Source organism: Camelus ferus, chromosome 16, assembly GCF_009834535.1.
Source record: "Camelus ferus isolate YT-003-E chromosome 16, BCGSAC_Cfer_1.0, whole genome shotgun sequence".
Classification (NCBI taxonomy): domain Eukaryota; kingdom Metazoa; phylum Chordata; class Mammalia; order Artiodactyla; family Camelidae; genus Camelus; species Camelus ferus.
Genome location: NC_045711.1, coordinates 17,665,081 through 17,685,883, shown reverse-complemented (window position 1 = coordinate 17,685,883; position 20,803 = coordinate 17,665,081). Strand labels below are relative to the sequence as shown.

The 20,803-nt window shown below is 54.9% G+C and overlaps 1 protein-coding gene across 18 annotated transcripts in view; it reads right to left on the bottom strand.

Moving 5' to 3' along the window:
- The window catches only part of NCOR1 (nuclear receptor corepressor 1), a 134,373-nt gene that overhangs the window by 11,040 nt on the left and 102,530 nt on the right, over positions 1-20,803 (bottom strand). For 10 of the 18 annotated variants that reach the window (XM_032498876.1, XM_032498877.1, XM_032498883.1 and 7 more), the window contains 17 exons: positions 17,677-17,797; positions 17,481-17,582; positions 17,033-17,133; positions 14,784-14,952; positions 13,694-13,876; positions 12,394-12,477; positions 11,680-11,936; positions 11,071-11,431; positions 9,209-9,436; positions 7,123-7,332; positions 6,609-6,758; positions 6,203-6,298; positions 4,070-4,235; positions 3,428-3,915; positions 1,142-1,270; positions 629-783; positions 256-479 (listed from right to left, as the gene is read on the bottom strand). In XM_032498876.1, the coding sequence (XP_032354767.1) occupies positions 256-479; positions 629-783; positions 1,142-1,270; positions 3,428-3,915; positions 4,070-4,235; positions 6,203-6,298; positions 6,609-6,758; positions 7,123-7,332; positions 9,209-9,436; positions 11,071-11,431; positions 11,680-11,936; positions 12,394-12,477; positions 13,694-13,876; positions 14,784-14,952; positions 17,033-17,133; positions 17,481-17,582; positions 17,677-17,797 (3,224 nt within the window). The remainder of the gene's footprint in view (positions 1-255; positions 480-628; positions 784-1,141; positions 1,271-3,427; positions 3,916-4,069; positions 4,236-6,202; positions 6,299-6,608; positions 6,759-7,122; positions 7,333-9,208; positions 9,437-11,070; positions 11,432-11,679; positions 11,937-12,393; positions 12,478-13,693; positions 13,877-14,783; positions 14,953-17,032; positions 17,134-17,480; positions 17,583-17,676; positions 17,798-20,803) is intronic. The other 8 variants (XM_032498884.1, XM_032498888.1, XM_032498889.1 and 5 more) reach the window with 4 other exon arrangements.

Below are 20,803 nucleotides of genomic sequence, written 5' to 3'. Positions count from 1 at the left end.
CAACGTTTTTATGATTCCCAAGAACCACACAAAGTGTCCCTATGCCACCACCAAACGCCAGTCTCCAAAACCGTCTCTGCAAACTCACAACAGGGGGGCGGTCAGGTTTTCCATGCGTTCTAGGACATGGCACCAGCTGCCCAGACCGTGGACATCCCACGAATAATGTGCAAAGGAAAACCCTCACTGACACCGTCCAGGGAGGAGTGGTAAAGAAACTCAGATATAAGAAACGGCTTGAAATACAGACCATACCTGCCCCTCGACTTGTCCACGAGGTTCTCTGGAGAGACCCGTGAACCTGGTCTTTGATGGTGAGCAGACTGGGACTGGGATTCCGGGCTGTAACGGTTTGACGCTTTAGTCCTCACAGGTGTCGACACCAGTGCAGACGGTGAGTTCTGGAATGTGGAGGTGGGGGGCTGCTGGGGAGGCTGCGAGGAAACTTGATTTCTAGCAAAATCTTGTGTGATAATTTGCTGTGAATAAGAAAAGAAGGAAATGGTTAAATCCACCGAGTAGCTGCAGAAAAAGTACACCATACAAAGTCTGGACATCCCTGTTGTGACTGCGTGATACGTGCCTTCTGCACGACCCGAAACAGAGACAAGCGCGGGGAGACACTCACGCAGATGTGGTCGGCGAGTGTGATGAGTCGGTGTGTCCGGGGCACCTGCCCCACCCCCTCGGCCTGGGAAGACGGGGGCGGCTGCTGCGGGGACGGCGATCCCTGCTGCGGGCGGTAGTGGTGTGATGGTCCTTCGTACTGTCTGGTGGCCTCGCCTAACGCAGGACAGACAGACAAGACATCTTACTCCAGGAGGGCCCTGCCTCCTGCTCATCAGCAAAGATTAAACATAATTCATCTCTTAATTTTGAGGAAAAAATATGTATTCACTGACAAAAACCAGAAGGCTAACACAGAATAAAGTGTGAGAGAACGGGCGTGCACACACAACCCCTGTCTGCTGCTTGCTGCACCACTGAAACACACACAGACATAATCAACAGTGGTTTAAAGCCAGTTTCCATTTCTGCAGTTTTAAACGTTTCTGGACTCATACAAGTTTCCTCTCAAACAAAGCAGCGATTTCCATACACGGTCTGGACACACAGCGAGGGCGGAGGCGGGGACACCCACCTTCCGGCTGGCTGGCCCTCCCCCGCTCGGGCGGGCAGCCCGGCAGCCCCTCGGGCGGCGGCGCGGGGGAGCTGGCCGGGCTTATCACCTCGATGGCGTCGCTCGGGGCTTCATACCGGTGAGAAGACACTTTAAGAGAAGAAAGAATCTTATTTTAAAACTAATTCTATGAAAAGCTTTAAAAGTCTGAGCTCTTCAAACCTATCTGCTTCTCTTCATTTCTTATTCCGAGAAGCGTCCGGTGGCACCTGGGGTGGAGGACAACAGACAGCTCAGGGAATGTGTCGGGGGCCGGCCAGCGCCACCTCGGGGCTCCCGCGCTGGGCGCCGGGGCGCGCGGAGCGAATGCACTTCCCTGGGCTCTGAGACCTTTAGGTGAGGCGGAATAGAAACAGGTTTGCAACGTTCTCCTGGGAGCTGGAAAAGAAAAGCACCAGGAAACACTCCTCAAAAGAGGCCAAACACCCAGGAGCGTAGGTCAACAGTCTGTTGTCTCCAGTCACTTCAGCCCTGTGCGCAGCCAGCTCCTCCTCAGCGCGGGGACTTGGAAGCTGCGGGTGAAGTAACATCACGTAACGATGCTCTCAGAGCACCAAGGACTGCAGACAGAGCTCCCCGAGCCAGTCAGTGCCTGGCACGCTGTGAGGAGAAGCACGAGTGGGGGGCGGTGTGAAGGGGGGCAGGCTGACCGATGGGCCGGCCCAAGGAGACTGAGGGTCCGCGGTGGGCGTCCCGGCCGCCTCTCAGTCCCGCCGCAGCCTCAGGGCGGAGACGGGAGAGGCAGGTGCGGCCTCCTGCTCAGGAGTCCTGTGATGTCCGAGTGTTCCCCGCAGCACAGGGACACTGGCCAGGCAGCGGGTGCGACCAGTGGACGCTCCCATGCACAAGGCAGGCATGAACCCTGCCAGCGCCCGCCGCCCGCCCTCCGATAGCCAGCAGAACAGCCCTCTCTCCTCCCGCCCTCGGGTCTCCCGGGAGCTGCAGCCGCCTGGGTCTAGTCCTGACAGCCGGGCTGGGGACTGTCTTCGGTGAACAAGCACTTCACGCTCCTCGGTGAACAGTGCTCCGCGCTGCCCGTGCACCAACCCCGAGCTCATCCACAGAGGGCCTGGCTCCAGTGCACCCTCAGGGGATGCGGGGAGGGGAGGCCCTGGAGAGAAAAACGGGGAGCCACAGTGGGTCCCGGGGAGAGCCGGGGGCTTCCCACAGGAACCAACTCAGGGATGCAGGAGAAGCGCGCTCAGAAAGCGAGCAGCTGGAGGGCAGGCGGGCTCTGCTCTCCCACCTACCGCGACGCCAGGGGAAGGGCAGTGCCGCCCGGCGATGGGGCTTCAGTGGGCTGGGGCGGGGGTCCCGTGTGGCTGGGACCACCGACCAGGAGGCCTGTCCATGTAACTGTGCGGCTTCCTCCTCCAGCCATTTTCTGCACGGACAACACCTATTTTGCCGATTCTCATCACCCCAGGCTAAAGGACATTTTCCACTGACACAGCAGGCCACCAGAAGCCTCAGCAGTGGGCATCTACCCAGACAGACACCCTCAGGCGCAGAAGCAGACAGGGCCACGCATCTCACGTGGGCGCACAGAAACCATTTTTCTCTTTGTCTCCGACTCAGTTCCATTAGCTGAACCCAGGGAGACGCCTAGGCGCAGCTAAGTCACTCCAGGTGCTGATAGGTGCTTGTTTACGTATCTGCCTGTAGCTTCAAGAATGCGATACAGAATAGGTCAAAATAAGTTTAAAGTAACTTTTTTAGCATTTTACTGTAGATCTGTGAACTCTTACACTTCAAGGTAGACGTCAAATGACTAACCAGACTTGATCAAAATCCAGCTGCCAGAACGGCGCAACGTGAACACCGATTACCGATGATAGTGATCGCCAACGAGGCGGGGTCACTTTTAGAAATTCTCTATCTTAGAAAAAAAGACGTAAACAGCTCTGGGGGCCTAAATACTGAAGCACACCCTAGAAAGCATTTGAGATGTGGCCTCAGGAGCACAGAGCCTGGTGACACCTGTCACCCTCCTGCTGCCTGTCTCCTTTCCACCCTGAGCTCCATGAAGGGCGAGGTTTTCTCATGGAAAACACTTCAGCTGCTGTACTTCAGAGACTCTGATACTTAAATAACCAGAACAGCAGAAGAGCCGGTTTTGCACCATCAACCCAAAAGCCTTCGCACTCCATTCACTGCCCAGACGTTTACACCAGCTGTGGCGCGTGCCCTAGGAGATCAAGTCATCCCGAACTGGGGACCGCAGGCGTGCCCGGCGGCGATACATACAGCTGCCGGAAGAGTCTGAGCTCTGGGGGCCGCGTTCCCTGCCGTCCTTGTCCGAGGCGATCTGCCGGGTGATGATCACGTCTATGAAGTTGGCTGCGGTAATGGTGGTCTTTCCTCGGGTCCTGAGCTCCTCCTCGTATCGGGACTTGGGAGGAGGCCCCTTCTCCTTCCCAGCCTCAGGGTGAACCACCGCAGGGTGAGGCTGGGGCCTGCCACCCGGCGGGGGAGCGGAGGCGCACGCACACTGCCCGGCTCGCTTCTCCGCCTCCGTGCCCTTCTCTAGCTGCTGCTCACTGACTGCGGCTGACCTGCTGCGCAAAGTTTCTTCCAACCTGGCGGCTTCGTGCTTACTCTCTTTCGTTTTGGACACGTCCATCTGGGGGGCAGAAGCTGCGGCGTCCACCAGGGCAGCCAGGGCGTCCGCAGCCGTGTTGTAACGCGAGGCCGGCAGGCCCTGGCTGATGGAAGGGCCCCCGGCAGGCAGCGGCCTGAAAACAAAACCAAACCACAGCCCGTGAAGGGGGTGCCGCGGGGTGTGCAGCAAAGCAGAGCGAGAGCGGGGCAGGAGGAAAAGGCGCGGCCTGCATGTCAAGGAACGCACGTGTGAGACGGGGCTCTGCGTCCAGATGCACGGACACTTACATGATTCGCAGCTGAGCGCTCGGGTCCAAAGGTGTGATCACACTGGTTCCGTTGGTTCCCTGGAAGACGCTGGGTCTCTGCTGCAACACGGGCTCCTGAGCTCTGACCGAAGGGGACGGGGAGCGGACGTAGCCGTGGCTGCCGGGTCGGCCGGGCTGCTCGGAGCCTGCGGGGCCGAAGGAGAAAGAGAGACGGGCCGTGAGGAAGAGGCTGGGGACCGCAGCACCGGGGGCCGTTCGCCTCCTGATGCTCCTAGACAGAAAAAAGGAAGCCGAGGCCAAGAACCCTGATACCCCACTTTCAGGCCCCCAGAGGAGTGCGTCCCACGAGGGTGTCTCCACAGAGACGAGGTGAAGCCACGCTCGTGGCAAACTTGAAACAGACACCAGCTGTCATTTACTGTTATTTCCATCTCTGTGACAAGTTTCTACCTTGATTCCGAAGAGAAATAAAGATAATGCCAACGATGAAGTCCTGACCCAGATCAGGTTATGTCCACCTCTCTTGTTTTCCCTCAGACTCTGGTGTGTGTGTGTATCGTTTCCAAAAGGAAGTTCAGAACAACCTTTAGGGGTCAGGACGAACGAGGCACCTCGCTGCCCGGGGCCTGGGCGCCCCCTGCCCGCGGGCTCACCTCCGACGCATCCTCCCCAGGAGCTCGGCCCCGCCAACTCCGCGGCTTCGGCATCTGAGCCACAGCTCCTCCGTGACAAAGCCACAGCCCGGACCTGCTCAAAGCTCCTTCTGTCCGACGATCTCAGATCCCGTGTGGAACCACTGTCCCCTCCACCTCCTGACTGTGACTTGACGTCCCCGGGAGCAGCAGTCCCAGCACACACTCCCTCACAGAGCAGGGCTGGCCGGCACCGCCCGAGCCCCCGGCCTACACCGGTCCACACGGGCACTTTTCCCGCGCACACACCCCGGTAGGCGGGGCTGCCGTGTAAGTTCTCGTGTCTGTGAGGCGGCGGTCCGCGTTCACGCGGCCACTGACGGGGCATGGGTCTCCGCGGACACCTCCACACAGACCAACCGCTCAAGTGTCCGACGGAGAAGAATAGCATTTATCGTCTTAGATGTGCATGCTATTCATCGGTGGGATCACAAGCACCTTTACAGATAGAAAAGCGGTGTACAGCCTGCGCTTGGCTTTCTTCAACTGTGTCAATCTCCAGGGTTGTATGCAGCCAACATACAGCCAGCACTGGGTGCTGCCTCACTGTTTGTTGAAGCACCTCCTGTGCTCAGACACGAGTGATTTCATCACAGATCCAGAGGGCAGGTCACATCGAAGTGCCTTTAGGCTCTGCAACCACCAGGTCAGCTACAACAAAGCCCCAAGGACGGTGTGGCGGTCACGTGTGATGACCGGCCCTGGGCCCCTCCCTCCGGTGCCACACTTCAGTTCAGAGGGTGTGTCTCCTGTGACCAGGGGGAAGGTCACCCTCCGGTTCTGCGCTGCCTCTGGCCCCCTTTGCCTCCATCTTGTCCTGCCCTCCCAGAAACACCTCAGGCCCGGCCTGCTCCGCCCTGCACCGTCCAATCCCCACTCCCGCAGACTCGCTCACACCGGCACGCTCTGCCCTCCCTCCTAAATGCCAGATCCGTGTCTGCCTGACAACACAGACGTGACAAGTGGTCTGATCTCACTGAGAGACAGTTACACCGCGGATAAGAACAAATGTTCCAGAGGTGTGTGGACCAGCTGCATCCAAGGTAAAAACCGTGACCCGTCTGCGCCCACTCGTCTCGCCCCTCCCCGCCTCGTGACTGCCGAGTCCCTCGGGCATCCCAGCCGCCGTGTCCCAGCAGCAACTTCCTGGCCGCTCCCAGTGTCCACACAGCTCAGGCCGCCGCCGAGACCCAGAGGGTGTGTCAGAGGATGCAGTGACGGTCCTGTGGTCCTCGCGGCACGGACCACGCCACCTGCTGGGTCCTCACCGCTTCACGCCACTGCCATGCAAGTGCCCTGTCCCCACAGCACCTGCCTCCTGCACCGAGCCGTGACTCTGAACGTCACGACCTTCCAACCCTCCTTCCCCGCCTCCCCACGCAGCTGGGAGCCTCCGCCGGCTGCGTCAGGCTGCAGGAGCTCAGGTCCCGGCCGCGCCCGCGCCCCAGCCCCGCACCCACCTGGCCGCAGGTACAGGTCCGAGGGGGCCGCGGCCAGGCGCTCCCGCTCCTTCTCCCGCTCGGCGCTTGCCGCCGCAGCAAGGTGTGTCGAGTGTCCTGTAAAACACAGGCCTGCGACTTGAGGACAGAACGTCCACTGGCAGGTCCAGCAAACAATTTTTTAATTCTTAAGGGACTGAAAGTTTTTCAGCAAGTTCCACATTTGAGGTGAAGGAGGTCTGCTGTATTTAGAGTCTCAGGTGGTAAGCAGAGACAACACAAACTCCAGGGAATTTCTGGAGCACCTAGGGACAGACGGCACGCAGGAATGACTACTGAATACTCAAGAAAATGTGCAGACCGAATGGGGAAAAAGTACCCTCAAAGGCTGTTCTGTGAACGCACGTGTGTGACCGCAGGCTCTCACCTGGAGACAGGGATGCCGAGTTGTACGGCCTGGGGGGGAAGGTGATCTGGGTGCCGGGGATGTACGTGATTCTGTCCATGGGAGGCGTAGTTGTTCCCCCTGGATGAGGCACTAAAATTGCTGGAGGCATGTTGGTCAGGTCAATGATTCCTGGTCCAAAGAAATACAGCACGGTTGTGTCAGGTTCGAGCGTCAGTCTACGGATGCAGAGCTGCGCGTGCCTTTCATTCTGCTTCTCTCTAAAACCCAGTGATGACTTGCAGAGAGTGTAAACCAAGCTGTTTAAGGGCATCACGGCTCTGTAAGAGCTTCTGTAATCTAGAGAAGGGCACAAAATGCTGTGCCCACACCAGCAGCCTAGCGCAGGGACAGACCGAAGGGGGGGGCCGACTGGTAAAACTGTGATTTCAGACCTGAGCACGCTCATCTGGGTCCCTCACAGACAGAAGGGATGGTCCCCTTCTCCACCCCTCGCTCCTTCCCCAGGCTCCACCTGAGCTGTGCAGACACACACCCCTGGCGGCCGGGTACGGGAGGCTCAGCTGCTGCTCCCGCGGGGAGAGCCCTCTGGCCACGTCGGGGCGCAGGTTCACTTGCATCTGCTGCGAGGTGATGTAGTCGTTCAGGATGGTCTGCCTCGTGTTCTCCATCGCATACAGCTGGTACTGGCTCGGGTAGCCGGGAGTGGGCGACAGCTGTCTCTGAAACAGGTACGCGGCAGCTGCTGGGGGAAAGGAGAGAGAACTGCCCTTAGCTTGGTCTGGGGGGGACTCCTCTGCCCAACATCACCCGCAGAGTCTGGAATAAGCACCTGCTGAGCTCATGTGTGGGGTCAGTTCTGCTTAGACCCGACACATCAGTGTTATGACAGGACCACTGATGTCAGGTGCCATGGACGGCGGTGGACACGCTGGACAGAGTGGGAGCACTCAGCTTTTTACCACCAGAACAGGAGCTAAAACAATTCTCAAGTAGTTCCACTTTCAATCTTTGCCCTGTAACTATTAGATTTCCCACCTGAAGTCTCCAAGAGCTGTGTCTGAAATTAAAATTGTGTTTTGTAGCGTTGATCATCTCCCACAACTAAGGGGAAATACACGTGGAAATACTTTGTAACGAACAGTCTTCACCCTTCTGATGAGTGCACGTGCTCAGGGCAGAGACTAGCCTGTGAAGGGCCGGGCGCTAAGTATTTTCAGCTTTGGTCATGTAAAGGAATGGATGGGGCTGCATTCTGATAGAACTTCATTTGCACAGACAGGCAGCAGCAGGGCTTGGCCCCCAGGCTGCAGTTCGGCACCTCTGGGTTGGCACAGGACCCAGATGCCAGGAAGGGTGGGGGTGGGAAGAGGCAGGAGCTAACACACACTGTGAGCTTACACAGCGCGGTATGTCAACGACAGCTCAACAAAACTGGAAGGAGAAAAAGCAGAGGGTGACGCCTCTATTCTCAGGACACTCACACTCCAGCTCCAACTCAAAGTTGACAAACCAGTGAAACTGCTCTAAAGGACGGTGATAAATACTAAGTCAAAGTGCAAACATTCTGAGAGCGTGAGGGACATGTTCTCCCTCGAAGGACATGTGACGAGCTTTCTGGAGTGTCTGCTTCCCCTCGTCTGGGACTCCCAGCTAAGTGCCGGCTGACGGTGTGGGGCTTCCACCTCAGTCCTGGGAGATAGCCCCTGAAGAACCAGGGGTGTGTCTGAGACTCAGCGTTCCCAAGTGGCAGACAGCTTGACGGCGCTGACATCAAGACAGCCCAGCCAACCCACCAGCCCTGTGCCCAGTGCAGACCGCTCTCCTGGAAAGCTGCACGCGTCTCACCCGCCAAGGCCACCGTCAGTGGGGTCTGTTCAGAAGTTCCTTCCTGTACTTGCCGCTGTAATTATGTAACTTAGGGAAAGAGTCTGTAAATCAGAGAAGCAGCAAAAGGGTGGTCTCTCTAGAAGCTCGGCTGGCTGCTTTGGAAAGACTCAGTGCAACAGCTGAGTTAGGTATGGACTAGGTAACTTCAAAAGACTGGGGAAACGCTAGAAGGATGCTGTATTTAGATTGCTTTGAAGTGTCTTTAAATTCTAGCTTCACTTAAAAAATTGAACATGGAAATGAGTGACTGTCATTTGTACAAGACTGACAGTGGCCCTGACCGTACGGCAGAACACTGGTAAACGAGTGTCTGTGTTGTAAATTAAAACGCACAAGGTATGTCTGTGTCATTAAAAACCATTCTTCACGGAGGTGGGCACAGCTCAGCAGGAGTGTGGGCTTAGACGGCACGAGGGCCCGCGTTCAATCCCCAGTACTTCCATTAAAAAAAGTTCTTCACATTAACCTATTTTTCCAATCAGCTCAACCAGACGCTATCAGATAGGAGGGCTTTCCATCTATCTAGCATTTTTCTTTAGGGGTGCTGGTAATGTTCTGCTTCCTGACGTGGGTGCTGGTCCCACAGATGCCCAGCGTGTGAAGGCTCGCTGAGCTGGACGCTGACGACGCGCGCAGCTGTCTGCCTGCTGTACCCTCACAACAGCAAGTTGAGTAAGTCATGCAGGTGACTCGTTCCTTTGCCTTACGTTCTCACTCGGCACTGCGCTTACCAGGGTCCAGAGCACGGTGGAACGGCAGGGCTGGGTCCAGATGTGTGGGGAGGTGGCTGCGATACACCTCCCCGGGCGCGCCGGCCCTGTGGTGGGGCTCGAAGGGGCTGTGGCTGACCGCGGGGTCCACCCCCGGCACCGGGGACTTGGCGGCGATGCTCTCCCTCTGGGTGGGCGTCAGGGTGGATTTTCTCTCGTGACTGCTGGACTTGCTAGAAGAAATCGTAACTGGAAGAGAAAGGGCCACCACCACAAATTCTTACGCAAACTCGCTGCGTGTGACAGTGTTTATCTGTTTCTCAGGCATTCAAATACAGACCACATCCATGTAACAGCCGACCTTCTCCTTCCACTAACATTCAACACTCAACGTGCAAACGTGAGGAACTGGCGGAAGCCTCCGTGACTCGGAGACGGCCCGCTCTGGGATCCCAGCACCGGGCTTCACCACCGAACGTTCTCCAAGACTGAAAATGACACGCAGCACTCTCCTGTAACCCCCGACAGGGACGGGGCGGGATGCACCATCGGGGGCTCTGCTCAGCACGGGGGAGCCTGCTTTCCGCATGACCCAGTATCCTCAAGTCTCCGGACCCCTCACGTGCCGACCCCGCGCCCTCTCTGCCCGCCTTCCCCCCCTTGCTGTGTCCCGCTGCTCCCTGGCTCTGTCCTCCCTCAAAGATGCTCGTCACCACACCAGCATCAACCCCTCCCTGCTCTAGCCTCTCCGTTCTCCCTGACGTGACTCAGAGGTCAGGTCATCCACCCGCCCCCCCCCACTGCTTTAACAACTGCGGTAAAACACACAGAACACAGAATTTAGTCTCAGCCATTTCAAAGCGTACACTTCGTGACACACACACACAATGTTGTGGAGCCATCCCCACTGGCTAATTGTTAGTATTTTGATAGTATCAACTTCCCCACAATCAAACAAACCTTCCTGTCAAAACCGAGAGGTCACGCTGCTTCCTCACAGCACCTCACGCCGCAGCCTGCTCAAATGCGGAGCGCCCTGCCCTCTGCAGGGAGGTCCTTCTCCTCCAAAACCAGAGCCCGCAGGCCTGGGTTCCCCCTACCCCTGAGCGGGCGCTGCCTCCCCCTCCCTCTCCGCCCCAGAGTCCTGCCCAGGACCCCGCACAGAAGCCCCTGATAAGGACTGCAGTACAGTTTCAAATGATAAGTGGAAACATTTTTAAGGGCCTCAGATTATTTCCGGGACACCTGGTAAAAATCCACGCCCCTGTCCTCAGTGACATCCCCGCCGGCAGCACAAAGCTGGGGGAGGAGCAGGGTCACGGTGAGGATGGCAGCAACACCAGCAACCAGAGCGCACGCTGCCAAGTCCTTCCTGCACGCCAGCGCTGCCCTCCCACAGCCCTCCTCGCAACAGTCCAGCAAGGTGAGGCCGCCTATCATGCCGCCATTGCACGACGAGGAAGCCACAGCACGGGGAAGTGAAGCGACCTGTCCACGCCAGCGCAGTACCAAGAACCTTGGTTCAAGGCTCAGCAGCCTCGCTCCATGGCCTAACTCCACCGGCGCACCAGACTGCACCACGAGCCCGGGTCAAGACAGGCCTCCAGAAAACCCCACAGGACTGGATGAAAACCCTCTCCAAGCATTTCTTACTCTAGAGCATTTCTGGACTGCACCACACCCTGCACTTAATTAAAATACTAGGTACGTGGCCTACATTATGGCTCCTCTCAACCTGGGAGGTAGCCAGTCTTCCCCGCCCGAGGGGGTGTCAGGCACAGCCTGCACGCGTCACCTGCTGAGCTGACACTCAGACATATGCCGCCTGCGGAGGGGCGACGAGCATGGTGACAGGGGTCAGACAGGGACGGGGCGAGACGCACCATCGGGGGCTCTGCTCAGCATGGGGGAGCCTCTGGACACGGTGCTGGCGTAACTGCCGGGCGTGCGCCGTGCGCTGGCGTCCTCGTAAAGCCCCGGGCTCAGCTGCGCTTTGGGGGCCTCGTGCAGCGTGGACCGCAGGACCGAGGGGCCGGAGCTCACCACCGACGTGTGCCGGGAGCGCACGGGCTCCCCCGCCTTCATGTCCTCGTACTTGCCCCGCTCGGCTGCTTTCACGCTCTCTGGCATGATTTCCAGCGGAGGCATCCCACGCGGCAGCTTGCTAGGCCCCGTGATCAGGGACTTGACGTTGTGCTTGATGGCAGACGGACCCGAGCTGCTGTCAAACTTGATGGGGGTGCCCTAGGGGAGAGACAAGCGTCATGGTGGCCCAGGAAGGGCCACATCTGGCTCCCGGCGACCTCAGCCGGTGTGCGCCCAGCCTGTGCGACCCCACCCGCATGACGTGCTCCCACACTCCTACACGAGGAAGGCTAAGGAGAAAGCACACACACACCTACGCGTTTGTTCCACGAGCCCTGCCGTCTGAAGCACGACTTACAATCACTACGTCACACGTTGGAACCCCCCCCAGATGCCGGGGCGGGTACCTGGGAGATGGAGCCCTCGACGATGGGCCTGGTGCCCGGGACCCCCTCTGGGGTCTTCCGGCTCTCCGGAGCAGCCGCGTCCTGCCGCGGGATCTCATGCACCGAGCGCCCCATCTCTTTGATGGTGGTGATGCCGTCGTAAGGCTTCCCTTTGCTGATGGCGCCTTCGAACGCGCGAATGGGCGGGCTCTCCCGTTTAATCTGCTTGGGGTACTTAAGGCCGTCTTCAAAGCTCTCAGTGGTCGCTCTTGGTGTGCCTTCAAGAAAGGATTCCAGAAACACACTCATTAAAATAATGCCACCGAACTGGGCACTAAAAACTTCAGTCATTTCTGCCCTATGTAATTTACTGCAGTGCAAGAACTCAGTGCCCTGCCATCCTGCAGCTTCTAATCAGCTTCTCCTCGCAGCAGCCCCTCCGAGAAACACTCATCGGGCGTTATCTTTCCAGGGCTGCCCAAGAGTTAAGACACTGTTCACCAGTCACAGGATGGCTCTCACACAACGAAGGAGTCTCTGCAGTCAGAGATTAGGTAAGTGTCATCTTCAAATAGACACGTAGCTCAGAGAAGAAGAGTTACAGTCGGCACTCAAATATCTAGTATTTCAAAAGGGAAAATACCTTAAAAACAGGCTTCGTGCAGGGCAAATTCATGCCGAACCACGGTGCCCGTGAGGCAGCCGTGAAGGCAGGCGAGCGAGCGGAAGGCTTACCCTGCATTATGGACCCAGACAGCACAGTCCTCTCCTTGAGGTCCGCGTGAGGGCTCCCCCTGGGTAGCGCCCGGCATATCAGCCCTTCCAAACGAGAAAGCGGTCCAGGCGTTAGACACACGTGCAGGTCAGTTCACGTCCTCGTCACACACGTCACACACGTCACACTGCCCTGAGAGCAGGTGCTGGTGACGGAGGCTCCGTGCAGAACGGGGCATCATTTTAAGTTTGCAGACTATTCAGAAGAACATCACGGGAAACATAAAAGCTGCAGGTACCAGCATGACATCACTCGCTCCCTTTTACACGTTTCCCAGTCAGGAGCTGGCCATGCAGGGCGTCTACTGCGGGCCACACGGCAAGGACCAGCGCTTTCAGAGCCAAGTCTGAAGCCCCAGTGCCGTTCACCACGGCGAGAGGGCACACAGGGGGGCTGGAAACCGCTCTCGGCTCTGGAACGCCAAAGACGGACACCTCAGAGGTGGGTAAAATACAGCAAATGAAACAGCAAATCAAAATCAAAGAGCCAGAGAACCTCCTAAGAAGTTCCAGGTTATGTTGCCAACAAACCTGAATTAAGGAAAGTGATTTTTTTTTTTTTACTACAGCAAAAATCCAGCTCTTAGAAAATTACGCAGGCCTTCTAAGACCTCACACTGTTTTTAGAATTTCATCTAGATTAAAGTTAAACGTTTGAGACAGGTTAAGATTTAAGGAACGTGACACCAACAAAACAACCGACTTAGGAACGCGCGCCCCATGGGCAGCACGGGCAGGACGCCCGCACCCCGTCCTCACACACAGAATTAAACACCCAGCCCCTCGGCCGACGGGGAGACGGGCGCAGAGCAGTTCGCCAGCAGAGGGTGCGGTTGGGGCTCAGACGCACCTCTGCTCTGCTCACTACACCCCTCCACCTGCCTCACGATAACAGACAAAGTTCTCATGATAAATGTGACATTTTTCAAACTCACAAACAGGAATAACGTACATGTTCTGCGAGCAACCTAACTGCCGCCCATGGTGAGACCAGCTCTGCCCCACCCCCGCGTTCCCCCACGGCGTGCACCGCTCGGCTTACGTACACATATAACAGAGCGTGTATTAACGCAGATTCCATACTGCGTGTTATATTTTATATTACATGTATTAATAATATCATGAGAGTTTCATTTCTATATTGACATAAATATAAATTTCAGTAGAAACGACAAGAGACTGAACACAACCTAACCCAACAATGTAAACTCACGACACAGAATTAAACACCTCTCCACAGTGTTGCGGACACAGCACTTACCCTCTAGCGGTGCTGACACGGGAGACTCCCTCACGGACAACCCTGGCTTCAGAGCTCCTTCCACTGAGTCGTAGCTTCTTTTCAGGCTGATTTCGTGCGCTGTCCTAGGGCTCCTTGCCCCTTCTCGGGCATTCTTAATATCTGCAGGACGTAGACACAGGAGCTGTTCAGGGAGCCCAAGGCCTGTTGTTCCACAAACAAGTTATCTCAATGTCACAATCTTGCAGAAATAACAATGTAGATACTAGTAACCTACCATAGACATCTGTGTAGATGACATTCGTAAAAATGTTTTTGTTCACTCAAATCTATGTATCGAGTGCCAGGCATAAGCCAGGCTTGCAGATAGTGGTTAACAAACTAGGTCCCTTCCCTGGTGAAACCTCCCCAGCGGCGGTGGGCACAAGTGCATTGGCAGGGGCCACTGCAGAGTCACAGGCGCCATGAGGAGAGAAGGACCGCGGCCCCTGAGAGGGCTGGGAGGCCAGACGCCTAAGGGCGCGGGTAAGGGGCACGTGAACACAGCACTGCAACGTCGTGACGTCACCTGATACCCCACGGCTGCTGAGTGACTATCGGACAGGTGCGCGGGACAAAGGGAAGGGTCACACCCCAGGCGGGAGGCTTCACCACTCTACTCAGAGCAGCACCCAATTTAAAGCTTAACCCTAAGAGCACATCTAAAATGTTTTTCTACAAAGAGACATGAAAATAGATTTAAGAAGAATTTATATTCAATACTCTTCCCAGAATTATCAGACTACTAGGTGTGCCCTAATTTTTAGCTCATAAAATAGGTATCCCTTTAAAATAAAAGTGATTCGATTAATGTTAAACAAAGATTCTCCCCTGGGCTAAGCTGCCTGCCCATGGCTGACGACGCAGGGCCGCTTGGGGACTCCCACTGCGGGCTCTGCACTGTGGGTCCCTTTCCACAGGTCCCGTGGGAAGTACCAGTATTACCCCTCTGCATATCACAGGGAGGCAACCTGGGCTCAGGGAAGGAAAACCCACTTCCCACGGCAGGCGTGGGGAGCCAGACCCACGTGTTCAGCCCCGCGTCTCGGCATGGCCTCGGCGTGGCACTTACTGTCATAGGACAAGATGTGTCCGCTCTTGCCCTCATAGATGACGTGGCCTTTGGATGCAGCTTCCTCTCGGCCCTTCTCCGGACCGCCCTCTTCAACAGACAGTCTAGAAATGGGCCCCTTCACCAAAGCCTCGGTTGGGATGCCAGCCTGGGACAGAGCCGGGGTCCCCTGTCATCAAGTCAAACACAGGCACCACGGGTCACTCACATTTACAGGAAACCAAGGGCACTCAGAAGATGTAACCCACTAGATCAAGCCGCGTCCTCAAGTAGGAAAGGCCAGCACGTGAGGGGAACCAGACACACGTTATAAACGAAAAGAGCTCCTGGGCCTTCGTCCTCAGACCCTGCCACACAAAGCTTCTTGAGACGCCAAGAGGGGTGTGAGCTGAAGCAGCCCTTCCCTCCTTAAAGTCAGACCTCTGGGAAGGCATTTAACTCTGAGAAACAAAATCTGCCGTAAGGCCTAAAATCATGCAAATACAATAAAGCTTTTTTAAAATTTCTTAAGAAAAATAAGATGATAAATTAGGCTTTAAACTGAAGTACCACCTCTCTCTCTCATATCGTGACAAGGGGGCACTCAGATGCCGGTCTGTGACGTGACTCAGCTCAGGCCACGGCCTCTGAGTCTGCCTAAGGCCATGGTTCTCCCTGCCCTTCCTGTGAGCAGTAACCCTTCCTTCGGGGGAAATCACTTGTGGAAATCGTGCACAACGCTTAGAAAAGTGAGCTGCCTGGGCTGAGCGGGAGTGAGGGGCCCAGCCCCAGCCCATGCACACAGTCAGGTCCCCAAACCTCCTGCGAGGTCACTCTGAACCCACATGTCCCAGCAGGGCCGTGACGAGGCACCTGCTCACGCGGCCGAGAGGTGAACTTGGTAGTAAACACCTGGAAACCCTTATACCCTCTTCAAAAGTGTGCCCACCACTCGGGCAGGCTGGTGTGGAAATCAGCAGGTAGAGCCCAGCCTCTTCTGACCCGGTCCATCCTGTCTTCCTACCCACAGTCCCAGCGCCGGGGTGAAAGTGAAGAAGGAAAAGTAAGACTCATCGGCCATTTATTTGTCTTCTGTTTATATTAGTGTTTGCTTATTCTGTAAACTAACTCCAGGGGGACGGATGACTTCGGTCAAACGTGGAAGGAGATCTGAAGAGTTGGTGTGTGCCTTTCTACATCACTACGTGCCGTCCTCACAGTAAACCAGGTCGCAGGAAGAAGTCACTGGGGACTCTTGTTAAAATGGAGGTTCTGACTCAACAGGTCGGAGTGGGGGTGCAGTGTCCGCACTGTTCTAACGAGTTTCCAGGGCATGCTGACGCTCTGGAGCACAGCCTACACCGAGGGCCTGGTTCTCAGCTGGGCACACAGCAGAATCACCGCGTGGCCAGAACACAGGCGGCTGGGCCCCGCCAGGACATCTAGGGTGGGCCTGGGCGTTTCTGTGCCTGACAACTTTCCAGACGACACTGACGCTGCTGGTCTGGGGACCCGACTTGAACACCCACTGTCCTAGGGAACAGGAACACAAGACCAGGAACAGGAACAGAACAGAAAACTTGTTCTGGGCACAACGCACGGAAGCACAGGACTCTGTTTGCAGTGACTTCCCGAAACAGAACTCCCCGTGCAGCTCCAGTTAATAAAGAGGCTAAGGACTGCTTTACATTTCAAACTAAAGGTAATGTTTAACCAAGGAAAACAAAGACCTCTTATTAATCAAAACTGGCAATGTATTTCGCCTAAAATTACAAGAAGATGCTTGATTTTTGGTGCTTTCGTCAACGCCATCCATACTTCCTAGGGCAGCATGATATCCTAGCAAGGCAGCTGACACACTGAGATTGTGGGCTTTCCTTTCCAGAAGGGGCAAAAGCAAGCACGTAATTTGCAATGATTTTCTTCTCAATTTCTATTTAAGCTGAACACACTGTCAAAGCTTTGCCAGGAAGACAGTGAGAGCTGCACCAACCAGAACTTGTTTCTTCTGCCAATTTGCAAAGAAGTGACCTTTTCAAGTGAACCAGAGCATAAATAATGCGCCTTACGGTCAAAAATTATCGCCTTAATTTCTTTCTGCAGACGATTTATAGATCCGGGGATTACGGTCACTGAGACCAGCCCCATAACCCAGAACAGTGAACAACTCAGGCACAAAACTGTGCTGCTGGGACAGCCAAGGCTCTCGAGGCTTTGGTTCCCGCTCTCTGGCGAGCCCCTGACCAGAGCCCCAAGGATGAGCTGCTCACCTGGGTGATGGAGCCCCGGAGGGACGGGACGCCCTCCACAGGAAGTTTGCTGGCTGGGGTTCCCCGAGTTATACTGCCCTCCTGAATGGCTCCCGTGGTACCTGAATGAAAACAAAACCGTCAGTGAATCACACCCCTACACCTGAAAAAACCAAACAAAATCAGCCCCAACTTGGCACAGAGGTAAGAAGAGAAGGAAACAACAGCACAAGAAGAAGGGTTTCTGTTTTATCAAAATGTACTTTTACAATAACTCTGCAGTCATTAAAGAGGGCTGCAGAAATGCAAAACTTCAAAGATTTTAAATCATCTTTATATAGAAAGAAAACCTAAATTTAGAATTAAAGGCTCTCAGTTAAAAGCCCATCCTTGAAACACGTCGCTGACTTCCTTTAATACATTTACTGGGGACAGAAGTTTACTATCTCTACCGAGCAGCACATTTTACCTCTGACCACTCCTTCGTGCTGGGCTCTGACCAGTAAGCCCTCAGGCTGTGAGTTCTGGCTTCGGGGAGAAAATTCTTCCTGTTTGATGTAGGGCACAGGAGCTACGAACCAAAGCGAGAGAAAGTGAGGTGAGCGAGTGTGGGTCCCTGACTGCGACACGATGAACGTGAGACGTCCAGGTGTGTGGTCACTGACCTGGCTTGGCGGCCTCCTGCTGGCGCGGCAGTCCCAGCGAGATGGAGCCTGCCGAGGGCTTGGCTGCCTCTGGGGCGTAGGACGCCTGGTTAGGAGAAGGCAAGTAAGCGCCGGGTGTCCCCTAAAAATAACGTTAAAGGACTAAAGTAACACTGCCTTTGCACGAGGCCAACGACATACACTTAGTGTTTGCTTTTCTGCTTATAAAACTTACACCTCCCAGCCCACCCCCTGCCCAAAATTAAGAATGGGTATTTGTAAGGCAGGAAGATTGTCGCAGATTGATTAAATTAAAAAGGTTTTTTTTTTTTAAGGTGCAAGAGATGTCCTCCGAAATAACCATGCAACGTCGATAATATTTATCAACAAATTACATAAATAACAGCATTAACTATACACTCAAAACGTACATTGTTTTTACTAACAATATTTATTCCTGTTAAAAATGCTACGGGACAGTGACAGCAAAGAAAACGGTAGCGTTATTAGGACTTTCAAAACCTATCCTCCATAAAGGCAACTAGAAAACCTGCAAAAATGATACGAATAACCTTCTCTGAGCTCTTCCCAACTCTTCAGCCGAAGGCTTGTAGAAACCTGGGAGCATTTATTCAAGAGAAGTGACGGAGCCTGGGAGAGCGGGGAGCTCTGTGTCACCAGAACTCCTGCTCTGTTGCCCACCCCCTGCCCCCCGCCCTGCCCCAGCCCTGCGGCAGCCGAGCAGGTCAACAGCCCCCGGCACAGCCCGCAGACACTGGAGGGGAAAGAACCGGGCAAGGGTTCACCACGAGCCTCACTTCCGGGAACTGCCGTGCGCAGAATGGCCCGGTGGCTCTGAGAGACCCACCTGCAAAGCTGACTTTACCGGCCTGACTGCGGTGGGGAAGAGGTACAGGCTGGTCAGAACCAATCGGTCAGAGTCAACGGACTAACTTCCCCACTGCCCGAGGCAGAAGACAACAGCCAGGGAAAACTAGGGTAACCCAAACCTTAAACGGAAAGGCTCAGGACAGAGACGTGCACAGAGGGAGTGAAAAGCTCCAACGCCTCTCCAGGAGTCTAGAAGGCCGTGCGTGCGCTGGGGAAGCCAGCGGAGCCACGGGCTCTTAGCCCGCTGACCTCAAGGCCTGTGGCAGCAGGAAGGGAGACGCCGGCAGGGCTGTGAGATGCCTGGCTGAACGCCGGAGGCGCGGCCCCGCGCACACGCGGCCCCAGGAACGACCGAGGCACTTCTTCACTCTGGGCGTTGTCATCTCTGTCCAGCCGTCAGCTGACCACTGACGAAGCAAACGGACTCCAGTGGCCACGTGTGACAGGGAATACAGACTTTACAGAATCAGCTCTGGAAAGTCACCCGGCAAATAAATAGCAAGAAAGGCACACAGCAACAATGGCAAATCCCTGGGAGACGGGAGAATCCGATTTTCAGGGCTGCCACATCCTGCTACAGCTTTAACCAAAAGTAAGACGTGCAAAGAAACAGGAACACGTGACCAAACCCGGGGGGGGGGGGGGAGCAGCAAGAACTGTCCCTGGGCTCTAGACTTGCTGGGAAAAGGCTTCAAATCAGCTATTGTAAGCATCTTCAGTGAACTACAGACAGCTGTGTAACAAGAATTAAAGGGAAGCATGAAAACGATGTCTCGTCAGAGACTGTTAACAAAGAGAAAGAAGCCAGAGAGCAGAACCATAAAGAAATCGGGAAGCTGAAAAATACAACTGGAGAGAAAGAAAAGAACTCCCAGCAAACTAAGACTGCGCGGAAACACCGCCCTGACGACAGAAGACCACGGTGGACACGCCGCGCGGGGCGCGCTGAGCGCCCTCCCGCCCCTCCCCCGCGCCCGCTGCGCACTGCACTGAGACCCTGCCCCAGCCTGCTCAGTAAAGAGCGACAGGGGAGAGGCATGAAGGCTGGGGAGGGAGAAGTAAAGCTGTCTCTATCTGCAGGTGACTCGCACACAGAGAAAATCCTCAGAAATCTATCCCCCGCCAAAGGACAGACAGACAGAACCCCTCTAGGAGCAGTCAGGGATGTCACAGGAGATCAAGTCAGGGGAAAAACATCAGCTTTTTCCTGCACACTAGCAAGAACCAGAAAGTGAAATTTTTAAAAATAAGATCACTTTTAAGAACAAAATACACTACAAATATTAAAATTATCGGATAATAAATCTAACAAAACGTGCAAAACCTCTATGTGAGAACTACAAAACATCGCTGAAACTGAAGACCTAAATAAACGGAGAGATGAACCTGTCACGAGTCAGAAGCACCATTTCCTTAAGAATCAATCTACGCACACTGTAAACTAAATATACTTCAATTAAAAAAAATTTAACCTACAGACTTAAAGGAACTGCAACCAAAATCCCAGGAGAATTTTTTTGTAGGAACTGACAGACTGATTATGTAATTTATATGGAAATACAAAAGACACAGGAGAGCTAAAGTCTTAGAAAAGTGAAAGCACTCGAGGACATGTACTCATGATCTCAAGACTTTTACTGTAACAGCCACGGCCGTCAGTACCATGGTGCGGACAAAGGGTGGCGAGCAGGTCGTGGGACAGAAGAGCCCAGAGACAGACCCAAACGCGCCGTCAGATCCCTTTGCCAAAGGCACCGGAGCGACCACAGGGAGGACGAAGAAAAGACTTTCCAAGCAACGTTCCGGGACTGTAGGTCCACACGGACGGCTGACGGCAGCCTGGCCTCACTCTGCGCACAAAAATTCCTTTCACCCGCATCACAGACCTACGTGTAAAAGCCAGAACTGCAGCGCTTTCAGAAGAAAGCCTGGGAGAACATCTCACAAGCCTGAAGCTGGCAAGGATTCCTTAGAGGAAAAGAACTAACCTTGATAGGGAAGAAGTAATACATGGACTTCGAAACGTGAAACTTCTACTCATCGAAACACACAAGCCACAAATAGAAAGAAAAAAAAAGAGTATCACAGAACTTTCCTTCATGACATGAAGAACTTCTGCAACCTCCTAACAAAAAGACGCAGTAAAACAGGCAATGAGACTTAAACGGTCACTTCACACTCAGATGGACAGATGGCCAGTGCGTGTCTGCAACGTGCTCGACCTCCCCTGTTGTCAGGGAAATGCCAAGTAAAGCCA